Raw genomic sequence first — 12,961 nt, 5'->3', positions numbered from 1 at the left:
GAAGAGCGAGGAAGACTTTAGTGGAGTTTCAAGGAGAGAAGAACAAGAGAAGAAAGATGTTTGGACCAGTGTCCTCTGGGCACAGAGAGCCGCTCTGATCAAAGTCTGGCAGAATATCAGTCGGTGAGCATCACAAGAAAAAAGAAAACACAACGGGGGGGGAAGTCAAATGAGCCACAGGCAAAGCAGACCAAACTCCACTGGTTGAATTTCCAGCTTTTTGGAGCGTCGCAGTGTTACAGCCACAGAAAGTAGGTAAGAAATATCTAACTTCCTCCCTGAGGCCTTTTTTAGTCATTGAAAAACTATTAATTCAAAGAGGCACCTCACGACTCAGGAGTATCCTTATCAATATCTAATAACACGTGCAGACTTTAATAAATTATTGAGGTTAAGGTGCCGCCCATAAACCACAATGTCTGACAAGAAGTTATCTGTAGCACGTCTGTCCCCCTCCGTCTTTTCCCTCGTGTCCTGTCATCTGTCTGATAAAAGTATTTAATATTAGAAATACATGTAAATATTTATCTGACTATAAGGACAAACACTAGAACTGTTCACCTGATCTGCCACACACTCGGCAGGTGTTTGGCTGGGAACCAAAATGAAGTGCTGAGTTGAGTGTGAATTCTCCAGTTTCCATGTTGAATTTAGCACAAAAATCTAATTTACTGTCTGGAAATCAAAAGCTATTAAGGATATTTTTCCACAAACAACAACAAATCACTTCTTATTAATTGAAATTGTGTCAACAGATACATAAAATAGGCGAGAACATGCAGGTCAGAACATGATATTGACATTCTTTGTGCAGGTTTCCAACATTTTCAGTCAGTAAACTGATTTTCCATCTCAAAATGAGCAGAAGATAAATGCTTTGTAGGTTTATTGCCTCTGAAACTAAAATCTAAAAGTCCAATTAAGTCTAAAAATCTACTGTATGAAAGTAGCTGGTTTGTCCTTAAAGCAGCCCTCTCAGATTTCTACCTCTCAGTTTGAAAGTCTTGCTGTCTTAAATCAGTGGGGGGACATCAGGGTCGTCCACAAACCCCTCGGAGGCTCTGCTGCGATCTGCGGCGGGAGGCGGAGCCATCCTGGACGCTTCCAGCGGACCCTCTTTGGCGCTGTGGCGCGGTACGATGTTGGCGAGGTCGACGGCCGTGTGCTTGCTGGGGTCGACTTCCAGCCGCTCAGGGGCGTCACTTTTCCTGGAGAGCAACAAAGTCAGTCAGTCAGAGGAGATAACACAGCGTTCTTCTTACAAAACACAAAAGGCTGCGACTCCCTGATGCAGGAGGGTTTGTTTTTAGGCCTCACGTGACCACGTTGGTCATTTAGAGATACCTACATTTAATGTCATCCAAGGAGCAGCTCAGAGTTTAGTCCTTCTTCTTCTCTTGTGATGAAACAGCAGACTGTAGGAGTCTGAATCGAGGAACATGTGTGAAATCCAGTCAACATGTTTTGGTGAAAACCACTAAATGTAAACTGTTTCATTGTAAAAGGTCCATCTGAGCTTTTAACAACATTTCATGGACTTCATCAGTCAATTTAAAGACTCCATTTTAAATAAAAGCAGCAGAAGAAAGCTTGAGCTGAGATTAAATACTATTTCTTGGATTTTGAATGACCTGACGATGCTTCTTGAACCTTTTCTCTCCACCAGGTTACAGATTAAACCAGATTAAACTCCTGACTGGTGCCGTACTGGTTTATGTGTCCCTATGAGTGATTTAGCCAATCAGAAACAAGTAGTTTCAGAGGCACCGGTTTAAAAGAAAAACACAAAAACTGTTTAGAGAACCACCACACAGACGATCCATCAAACCTGAGCCACATCCTGTAATAATCCCCAACAGGAATTATAGTTCTTCTTCTTCTCTCTAAACTAATTTAATCAACACCAGATCATCTCTGAGGCGACGGGCGTGAAAGGGTTAACAGACGAGGAGCGGCTCTGATGTAAAAGCACGATAAATCACTTGTCTCTGGTCGCGGTTATGTCGTAGCAGAGACGTCAAAGTTTCAGGATTTATTGCGACGGCACAAAGTCAATATTGGACCTGATGGATTTTAGGGATATATGGCACGAAGGCTGGAGGACTATTAATATGACTGTGCATATATTCACTCCAGCTTAGGTGTTATGTTACATAAAGCCTCAGACCCACATATTCTGGGCTCCTGCAGAGCTGTGAAAAAACAAATTACCAGATGTCATATACAGTGTGTTTAATGTCTCAGGACGACATAAATTCTCTTTGGGTTTCCTCTGGAAGGCGTCATGAATATCTGATGAAAACACGCTGCAGAGATTCTTTATGTTTGATTTTATTTCATGTTAAACTTGTCTTACATCAAAGCTCCCATGTTCTGCTCATTTTAAAGTCCATACTCGTGTCTGGAGGTCCTGCTAGAGCAGATTTACATCCTTTAATGTCTCTCACCTCTGCAGGGAGCTGGGGTCAGCGAGGGAGAAACAATAGAGGACAGAGGGGTGGATTTAGCCTGCTGATTGGCTGGAGGAGGTCACATGATTAACAGATTCCCCTTCTGACATCATAAAGGGAGCCAAATCTAAACGACGTGTTTTCACACACATTTACTGAAAGATGGAGGAAAAGAAAGAGGTCGGTCAAACTCTAGAAAAGACATTCAAAATTGCGTTTTGCATAATTTGGGACCTTGAAGATCAGAGAAAAATACTTCTCTCGTACCGACTGAAATGTCAAACACCAAAATTTTACATAAAAACAAATAAAAAAAATCTGATAGTTCAGGTTAAATGTTGGTGGATTTTTTTCAGAGAAAGTTCTTATATGATTTGTCGAGTTTCGTCAGCATTTAACTTCTTTCTTTACATTATAAAGAGATTAGAGAGACATATTTCTGAATAAAGATATTTTAGAAAGTAGCTCTACTACCGCGTGTTTGAGTTTCTTCTGCTGTTTTGATCAAATCCAGTAGAATTTAATTGCTTGTTTAAAACATACGTCTGATGATTGGCCTTGTTATGTAATGACTTATGAGCGTTTTAAACAGAGACGATCAATCGATGCCCTTTAAAAAGCCTTTTTTCTTTTCATCTTTTCCTGTCGTTAAAACTATCCAGCTGATTCCTGACCCAAACATCATTTGGAAAGCGGCAAAACTGAGCGAATATCTAATGACCTTCTCCTAAAAAGACTTCAAGTAAAGCAACATACTGGAAAAATGTGGCTGTGCAAGTTGGTGAAGTGTAAATATGTGCAGGCAGTAAGTAACATTATATATGATATAAGAAGATATATGATTATGAATAAATGAGACAAGTTGGAAAAGTTTTGTTTGTGCATATTAAGAGTCTTAACAGTTTAACGTGCGCTCTAATTAAATAAGCCAAACTAATTGCAGAGCATGAAGCAGCAGCGCCTGAAGCTTGAGGCTGTTTGTCGGTGAAATGGAAATAATTGTGACTGTGCAAACACACAGTAACGAGCTGATGTTGTTCCATGTTTGTCTCACGGACTCTCCACAGCACCTCGTTATCTAACGAACCAACCGCTGCAGCAACAAAATGAACACATCAGCAGATTTAAATCACATTTAAATCACCGCCTCACCGTCTAAAAGCTAAAAAGTAACGATGGTAAATCAGCGGTCGACTTAATTATAAAGACTGTTGTGTAAATAAGTTTCTCGGACATCAAAATGAAATCAGACCTGTAAAATCCTTTTTGTTTAATCAGAATCAGCCGTTATATCACCGAGCCAAACCAGACTCCATTGACAAAAACAGTAATTTTACCTTTCAGAACACATCGATCAAACCCTCGATCAGTTAGTTTGTTTGTATTATTGTGGATTACATAAATAGTGTTGAAGGGTCTGAACTAACCCTTTAAAACACCAAAGTCAAACATTAACTCAAACAAACTAACTGATGGAGGCAGCAGCAGAGCAGCAGCTCCTGTGTCCTGTTCTCTAAAATCCCTGTTTTAGTGAATGTAGTCTGGTGTGTGTGCTGTTTGTGGTTAAACCAAAAGGATCTTCCAGGTCTCTCTCTGTAGGGATCCTTTCCATGATGCTGTCAGGTCTAATTTTAACACTTTTTGTACCTACTAATAATTTCAAGGCCAGGTTTAAAATGTGGGAGTTGGAGCAATGAGCATAGAGAAATGTATGCACAGCTTTTGTAGTCATCTTAAAGTTTAAAAAACTGCATACTGGAAGTGTTTTATTATACTAATTAATGACGATTTTCTACTTTAATGCTTGTTTTTGTCCTTTGTAACAATAAAAAGTACATTGTTTAACCAGACATCCAAATAATAAATAATATTAAAAGTTAAATTCATTGTACAGACTATCTGTTTATAAATCTTAACTTTAACTACTTTAGTTGGGCAGGTTGATCTGTAAAAATGAATCATAACTAAAAACATAATCGTATTTCCTCTGAGTAAAATCCTTGTCTGCACGTAAATAGAATCGTTATTCTGTAAAATAAATGTCGTGGAGTAACGGAGTAACATCAAACTCAAGTGCTCAAGTAAAAGAATCTCAAAAATGTACCTTGGTGTCGTAAATGACGTGAAATCAACACATCAGTAATGATAAAGCAAAGAAATGTGCAGTAAAAATGTTTTTTTAATGGGTTAATCCTGGACTTACAGTAACAAGCGGCACTGCCAATTACAATTACGCCTCCTTTAATGCTTCTCATACGTTCTGAGAATGTGAGAGAGCGCCGGGGGCAGGACCATGTTAATGAAATGTGCTGATATTCCAGGAAGAGCGTGGTAATTATAATTTAATCCTCTGCTGCACAGCGGCAGGACGCAGGAGGAGGAGCCACTTCATTACTGTGTTCATTCTGCCACTTGTTTATTGAGGTGAGGGGGGGGTGTAAAGCTGCCAGAGGACGGATGCTGAGTGGGCCAAGCACACCGGCACGTCCGTCCCCGCCACCAGACTCTGCAGTGAATTCACTCAGCTGCAGGAAAATTACCTGCTCGGCTGGAGAAAATGGAAAAGTAATTTAGACTATTTTGCTGCTGATAGAGAACGAAGGGAACAGACGTGTTTCGTTTAACAGGCGCGGTGTTCAAACAGCATTTTAACAGCTGCTGCAGCTCATACAGGAGAAGGAACAGGTGAAGAACAGGTGAAGAGAAAATCCCTCTTTTAGGGCCGCAGACAGAGGTCCTGACATCAAGTCCCCCAAACACCCCCCAGATGAGGAAACGTCTCTAAAAACATCCAACCTGTGTAGATTAGTTTTATTTATGACCACTAGAGCACACACACGGTGTCCCTCATCATCAATCGATGCCTTGTTTGGTGTTTTATTTAGTGTGTTTAATCACTCCAGAACTGCTGGGAGGAGATTTTCATTGTCTCTTGTATATATTGACGACAGAGGCCTTCTTATCTTATTGAGTTTACGTATTAATCCAGAAATCAGAGCTGCACCTGATCTGCTACAAACAGCTTTTTACCCCTCTGAGCTCTGTGATCCAAACTAAATCCAGGAATCAGACATGTTGTTCATCAGATGAGACTAAATAAAGACAGAGAACATGTTGATCCAGAACAACAGTGGATGTAGAAACAGGAACTAAAGATCTGTGAACCCTCCAGAGGAGATCTGAACTGTTTCATGTTCATATATTTTCATGAGCAGCGTAACATAATTTAATCACATCCTCTTCCTTTTTATGCTGTTGCTGCTTATGTGTGGTGAGCTGAAGACATGTTTCCACTTTGGTGGACACAAAGATTTACTCTATTCTAAATCTGTTTACAAGTTTTCACTGGTTTACAAAATATCAGGTCATTATTCATTAAAAGAAATACTCTGATATGAAACTACAAAAAGAAAATGTGCACATTGGAGAAGCTGGAACTGGAGATTTATCTCTAAAAATGACTCAGAATGTATTAATTGGCAGTAACTGCAGCTGTACTGTAAATCATTGATCTATAAAACTCAACCACCTCAGACCTGTATCATTATGTAATGTAGTTTGGCGTTAATCTGTTTAATTCTGAGTTTATATTTGGGTGCTACCACTCCCCCCCCCTCACCCTACCTTGTATGAATTGTGGTTGAGAGATAACATGAAGGCAGAGGTGATGTGAATCATGTTTTACTCTGTGACTGGATTAGGTCTCATGAAGATCTGCAGAAAGATGCCAGCTGTGACTGAGCTTCAGCTCCTTTAAGGTTCAGCGATGAGGACCTGCAGTAATCGAATTGTAATCGGCCGCAGTAACAACATGAGTGGGTTCTGTTTAGTGTCTGTGGCCACCGATCCACAGATCATTAGGTCTGGAGTGGATGTGATACACATTTGGATAAGAACCAGACTAAACAAGTCACATGGCCTCAGAAAAGGTTGCCGTCATGTTCTGCATGGCCTGACAGAGGGTTGTTATGAGCGCAATGGCTGCAACTGCACCTGATCACAGTAGGTCCACTAAAAGAGCTTGTTTGATCCACTGACAGGCTCAGAGTGTTATTCTAAGTGTGTGACAGCATCATGGAAAGGATCCCTACAGAGAGAGACCTGGAAGATCCTTTTGGTTTAACCACAAACAGCACACACACCAGACTACATTCACTAAAACAGAGATTTTAGCTCACAGGACACAGGAGCTGCTGATCCACCGCTGACTTGATTGGTTGGTTTGTTTGTGTTGTTGTGTGTTGTTTGAATCAAACTAACCCTTTAAAAAACACCAAAGTCACACAAAATCACAAACAAACTAACTGATCGAGGCAGCAGTACACCAGCAACTAGCTTGTAAAATTACTATTTTTATCAATGGAGTCTGGTGACTTTGTGCCAAGCGATGTAACGGCTTACAGGTCTATCTCTGTATTCCTTTCTATAATGTTGATGATAATAACTTCTATCTAATATATTGGCATGTATTGGTTTAATGTCAGACTGGAACCAGACAAAGAAAATTGTGTAAATCTCTTTCCAACAAAGACAGTAACTTTACAGTGGTATAAAACTGACAAAGCTGCACATTATATCATTTGAGAAGCTAATAAATTAATTGATTATCAGTATTGTCGTCAACTGATGTTGTAAAAAGAACTGATTTAGCATTAGACAAAAGGAAGGATGTGTTTGCTGCTTTGTACACAGACAGCTAGATGATTCTGGATTTAAATAAAATATTTGTCAATTTCAAGTTATTTTATTGGCAAACAGTTTGTTCACCTCGTCGTTTTAAATAAGTTTGGCTCCTTCTTTTATTTTAATGAAGGGGTTTCAACACCACCTGGTTGTTCTCATCCCAAAGCAGCTGCTAATGTATCCTGTTAATGAGAGTTTTCTTTAACTGACAGTGTTATAAGGCAGCTACAGTACATTAATTAAAATCAGAGCGGGCGGTTAAAGATTTACGACACCTCGGATCCTGGTCTAACTTTAGCTCCAGCACTCTACAGTCTTGGTAGCGGGCGAGTAAACCTCATCGTCAGCACTTCTTTATGCGAGATGGATGGAGTCATTAGCCCAGGGCTCCTCCACTAATGCCCTCCCTGGTTAGGAAGTCCAAAACGGCTGCCTGTAATGGGTCAGCCAAGGCGAGGGCCCGCTGGTAGTCATATCTCACGGGTAATGAGGTCTGCGGAGCCTCAACGGAGGAGCAGAGCCTTTCACACCCGATTCTGATAGCAGACAGAGAGTCGGTTATAATGAGAGAGCTGGAGGCCGATAACTTGGGGGGTATTGATAAAGTGATTTGTTGTGAAAGTTTGCAGCGTCGCTGATGTGGGGGTCAGGAGGCGGCGAGGTCAGAGGTTAGAGGATGAACACAACGGTTATTCTTGAATAATCAAATCAGTCCTGAGGGAGGCGATCGCTGGGTCGATGCATTATGGGTGGAGGTGACTCAGGCATTATTCTGAATTAGCTGCAGGGTCCGAAAGAGGCTGCGATACGTGACGGAGGATAAATAAGCAATTAACTACAGTTCATGTTTCCACAAAACTAGTAAAACATTGAGGATAATTCAACTTTATCTTATTTTTGTTCTCACAAAGTTTATAGCTGAGATGTGGGAACACAGTGACATTAATAAATAAAGAAGTAGAGCTGAAACAATCAGTCAATTAATCAATAATTTAACTGAAACAACATTAACTGATCTGATTCTAGTGTCTCAAATATGAGACGTTGCAGCTTTTCTTCGTCTCATGTGTTTATTGGTGGTTTGAAGTCACCTTGGGACAATTATCTGATGTTTAATAGAGTAAATGATTCATTGTTTAATCAAGAAACTAATCAGTAGATTAGCTACAGCCCTCACTGTGACGTCTTTAAATACATAATGGTAGAATCATATGTCGTATTTTCAGTTACTTTATACAATTACAGACTCTGAGCTTAAAACGTTTTCATTTTATTTGCTAAAGATTAGTCGACTGGCTGATTGATTGATTTACTTTATTTTTGAATATTACAGGTATAAATAAACAGGAACTAGAAAAACGACACAAACCAAGCAAAGCAGCAACAATGAAGTGAAAAGCAGGACTAAAATACAAACTAATGAGTGAACGGGGAACAGGTGATGAGCAAAAGGAGCCGATCAGTCGGGAAAACACAGGCAACGAGGCGGCCGGACAAGACAAGACTTTCTACAAAATAAAACAGGAAGCAACGACTGGACGAAACCACAAGACACAACCAGGGAAGAGCAAAAACACCTCAGAAGTCCTAAAAACAAAAAGGTCCTTAAACTGAACACGGGAACAGAAGCAGATCAATAACCAACAACGTCACACGTCATTTACTTCCAGCTTCTCAAATGTAAGAATTCTGTTTTAAATCCAAATCAAATCTCTCAACAAGACGTTTAAAGAGTTCTTGGAACTTTTTTGACAGACATTTTCAGTATTTCCTGATGTTTTACACAATATTTTATTATATTTATGAACCTGATTAATAGATGATGGAAATCAACCTTTAAATCTCAAGATATTTAACCCTACTGACAGATTTTGCTCTGCAGCTGACCCTGACCTCTGACCTTTAAAAACCCCTTCAGGCAAAATGAGCTGTGAGTTTTAGATGATGTCTGATATTCTCTGTCCTGATACAATTCACACTTCGTCCCGCCTCGTGCCATCGGGCCAAATCCATTTCAGAGCCAATCATGGCCTTCAGATGCACTTCCGTCCGCGCCACAGGCTGAACGTAGACTCTGCGGCTAAGGCCGGGGTCAAAGGTCGCTCCTAATCATGTCCAAATGATGCAATAACTCAGCAGCCCGCGGCGCTTCTCACCCGTCACCTTACCGTGGTGCAGGAGCAGCTTAGCATTTTTATCTGAGGTTTAATTTGAGGGTGCAGGATTGCAGCGGGGCTCTTCGCCGTGTTTGATGGGGCCAGATGAAGGACATGAAGCGGCTCCTGGTCATAAAATGGTAATGATGATAGCACGGCGACCGGAGGAGACGGCGCTCAGGCTAACGTGGTCGTTAAGAGGTGAAGCTGCTGCTCAGAGGACGAGGCTCTGCCAATAAGTGTTGAGTCATGACTCTCACTTTAAGTCACATTTTAGAGTTACAGATGCTTGTTTATGCCGAGAAAAGCCTGGTTATTAGTAATTATATCAACCGTAAAGACACCTCTCATTTCCCCTGTTTTGTAAGTGTAAGCACTTTTCATTGTTACTAAAATATGATGAAATATTGAGCATGAAAGCTCATTCTCTTAACATCTGACCCCAAAATCCCACCGGACACGTCTGTGTTGCTTTCTGGCTGCGGTCCGGTTCTGCTTCGTCCTCCACGAGGCTTCATGTCCCACTGGGAGCGTTTCAGAAGCGTTTTGTCTGGCTGACCAGTTGACTTCCTCACATTCTGTTGACTTAATCATATTTTCTATTTTATATCTATCTTATATCTGTGCTGTAGCTACGGAGACTGGGCTGAAGTCAAAGTGAAAGTGTTCCTTCACATCCAGGATGAACCTCTGCTCGTCCACGGTGTTAAAAACCCTCTGAACTGTTAACATCTGGCCTGGTGCCACCATTATGGAAGTGGTAATGTACAGTCATCATGACTAAACAAACCCCGGCAGGGTGATGAAGGTCTTGAATCATCCTGAAGGGGTTCGTTTGGCAATAATGATATCACATTATCCTTCTTATTACACTACCGCATACTTCTGTTATGCCGCATAAACAGAAATAACAGACGGAAGTCGTGTGATAAAAGATAATACTGACGTGTTGCAGGAATATACCATTGACAGTCTGCACAGGGGCTTTTATTTTGAAAACTGAGTAGCTTCTCTTTGCCATTTGTTTGTCTGTCTGACTTCCTGCCTCCTCATATATATTTATCAATTTTTGTTTATGTTGCACTGTTTTTATTCTACCGTATTTACTGGACTATAGAGCGCATCGGAATATAAGCCGCACCCACTGAATTTTAAAAGAAAAAAATATTTTTACATATATTAGCTGCACCAGACTATAAGCTGCAGATATATACGTTGTGAAATGAGATATTTACACAGAAAGATTTTGTAAATGTTTATTTACAGACCTTAATTGTTTCCAAACGGTGCCTGTAACACGGCAGTAAAACGGCTGATGGAACAAAACAGAAAAGTCATGAATGTTTTTATTCTTCCTCCTCCTGTGCTCTGAAACTGTCACTGAAACGTGGCGAAAAAGTAGCGGCTTATAGTCCGGTAAATACGGTAATTAATTCAGAATACTGCACAGTACTTTTTAAATGTCTTTGGAATGTGAAACAGTATCTCGTTCTTATATATTTACATAAAAATGACAATAAAAGGAATCAGAAATAGACCAGGAGTGAATCTTTAGTGGAGCACAGAGACGCTCCTGAAACACTCTTCTGGTGGAATTTGAAGCTTTAACTAGTGGGTGCAGACATGGCAGCCTTGAGCCAGCTCCATGTTGTGATGAAGACTGTGAGATGCTGGTGAAAGCTCAAGCAGGCCTTTAGTTATGATGTTGAACTACCTCATGTCCCACAGTGGGATCAAGTACAAACATGAATCCTCATCTAGAAAATAAGAAGCAGCAGCAGCAGCCTGCAGCCTGAGCGCCCTAAGCTGGGACTAAACTCCTCAGTAAAGGCTCACTGCTGGACCATCTTCCCCCAGTGTGGTGCTGCAGCTGCGGTCAAGGTTATCTGTGGCCAGTAGGTAGCCATTAGCGGGGAGAGCGCTATCATCAACACGGCCGATAAAATGAATCATGTTGAATGTTTAATATACACCAGGCATCTGTAATTAGGACAACAGGGACCTGATAAGCCTGAGGCGTTTAGAATATGAGCGTATTCAACTCAAGGCCGAACAAAGACTAACACGACGGTCAGCAGAGACCCACACTTGACTCTGATAAATTCACACAAACACACGGGCCATCCAGCTGCCTGCAGGGCTCAGCTCTGCTGCTGGAGTCGCTCCTTACGCCTCATTAATAACACAAACCTAGTATATCCTGCTATCTTATCTTGTTACCACCAGAAACAGCCATGTAAACAGAACAGTATTAGTATTACCTGGTCCAATTCCAACAGTACCTCAGTTCTAGAGTATTTACTGATGTTTAGCTGTAACATGGTTCAGTTGGTCTTACTCAAGGGGAAAATGATCCATTCACTGACTAATTTGAAAATGAATCAAGAAAAGCAAACATGAAGTCATGCAAAGTGTCAGGAAACTCATTCATTGGACAGTTTTTGTGACCTGAGTGAAGAAAGAGAAATCAGGTGACTGACAAAGATATTGTGAATTACCGGTTGATGCTCAAAATGTAATTTACAACACAAAGCAGCAGCCTTTGATATATTCTACATTACATTGTCCCTCCGCTCAATGTGTTCATTACACAAGCAGCTTTTTCTAGATGGTGTTTCTACCATCTAGAGAAGCTCCTTTGGCCAATCAGACCTTGAACACTAAACATACAGAACTCCTCCTCCAGATCTAGAAAACACTGAAGTACTGGACAGTCAAACGTGAGGTTTTTTTACATACATCAACCTGCCGAGCACCTCGGATAGAAATTAGCCCGAATGACCAAACCTGATGATGTTTTTAAGATGTTATTAAACTTCCCCTTCTTAGATAGAAACAGACAAACAAACACTAGCAGCTACAGTGAACAAAGCTTTAGTTCATCAGTGTTTAGTTCACTAATCTGGAGCCTTTTCATACTTTCGTGGTCATGGTTCTCCTGACTGTGACACCTTTAGTGCATGTTATTATTACTCATATGTTACTGTCATGTTACTCACTGATACCATATTGCTCATATTCCTATTATCAGTGATATAATGACTATTATTATCTTTGAATTAATCAGAGACATTTGAAGGAGAGCAAACCAAAACGAAGGTCTCCACATTACCGTAGTCTGCATTTCTAGTTGAATGTCAAACTCCAGCTCAAGTAAAGGTGTGTCTGTGATCCAGCAGCAGTAAACACACGCAGATGGTTTCACAGCCGGTCGGCACCACAGTTTGACCGACAGCAGCCGCGGCAAACCAAACAGGTGAAGAAGAAACCCTTTGTTTAAACTGCACACTTTTCTCTAACCTCCATGTAAAACAGCACGAGGCCAAAGAAAGACACAAAGCAGGATTTGTAAGCACTAAAGCTACGTTATCGTGTGACGGCGGATGTTATGGAGGTTATGTCCTTTCCTTTGGCAGAGGAAGGTCCACTTGTATCCTGAGCTAAAAGGAGAAAAGACGGGAAGCACCTTCGCTTTGTGTTTAAAGAATTCGACCAGCTCTTGCAGCCTAAATTTTGGTTTTCAGAAATGATGAACAACTGGACAGAATGAGAGGAAAAGTCATGCAAAATACATTTATATTAAAAAGTAACATTCAATGACATGAAAGAGGATGGAGGAAATGTATATACCTCAGTTTGTTTGCTCCAATAAGAGTATTTGTGCCCCTTATG

General features: G+C 40.7%; 1 protein-coding gene across 1 annotated transcript in view; it reads right to left on the bottom strand.

The window, feature by feature from the left end:
* Positions 1–897: 897 nt before the first annotated feature.
* dnaaf11 (dynein axonemal assembly factor 11) overlaps positions 898–12,961 on the bottom strand; it is a 38,942-nt gene continuing 26,878 nt past the window's right edge. The window contains exon 12 of the mRNA XM_070845389.1: positions 898–1,208. Within this exon, the coding sequence (XP_070701490.1) occupies positions 1,013–1,208 (196 nt within the window). The 3' untranslated portion in view covers positions 898–1,012. The remainder of the gene's footprint in view (positions 1,209–12,961) is intronic.

Source organism: Pempheris klunzingeri, chromosome 15 (genome assembly GCF_042242105.1).
Source record: "Pempheris klunzingeri isolate RE-2024b chromosome 15, fPemKlu1.hap1, whole genome shotgun sequence".
Lineage (NCBI taxonomy): Eukaryota > Metazoa > Chordata > Actinopteri > Acropomatiformes > Pempheridae > Pempheris > Pempheris klunzingeri.
The sequence above is the reverse complement of the archived record's forward strand: the minus strand, read 5'-3'. Positions and strand labels throughout refer to the sequence as shown.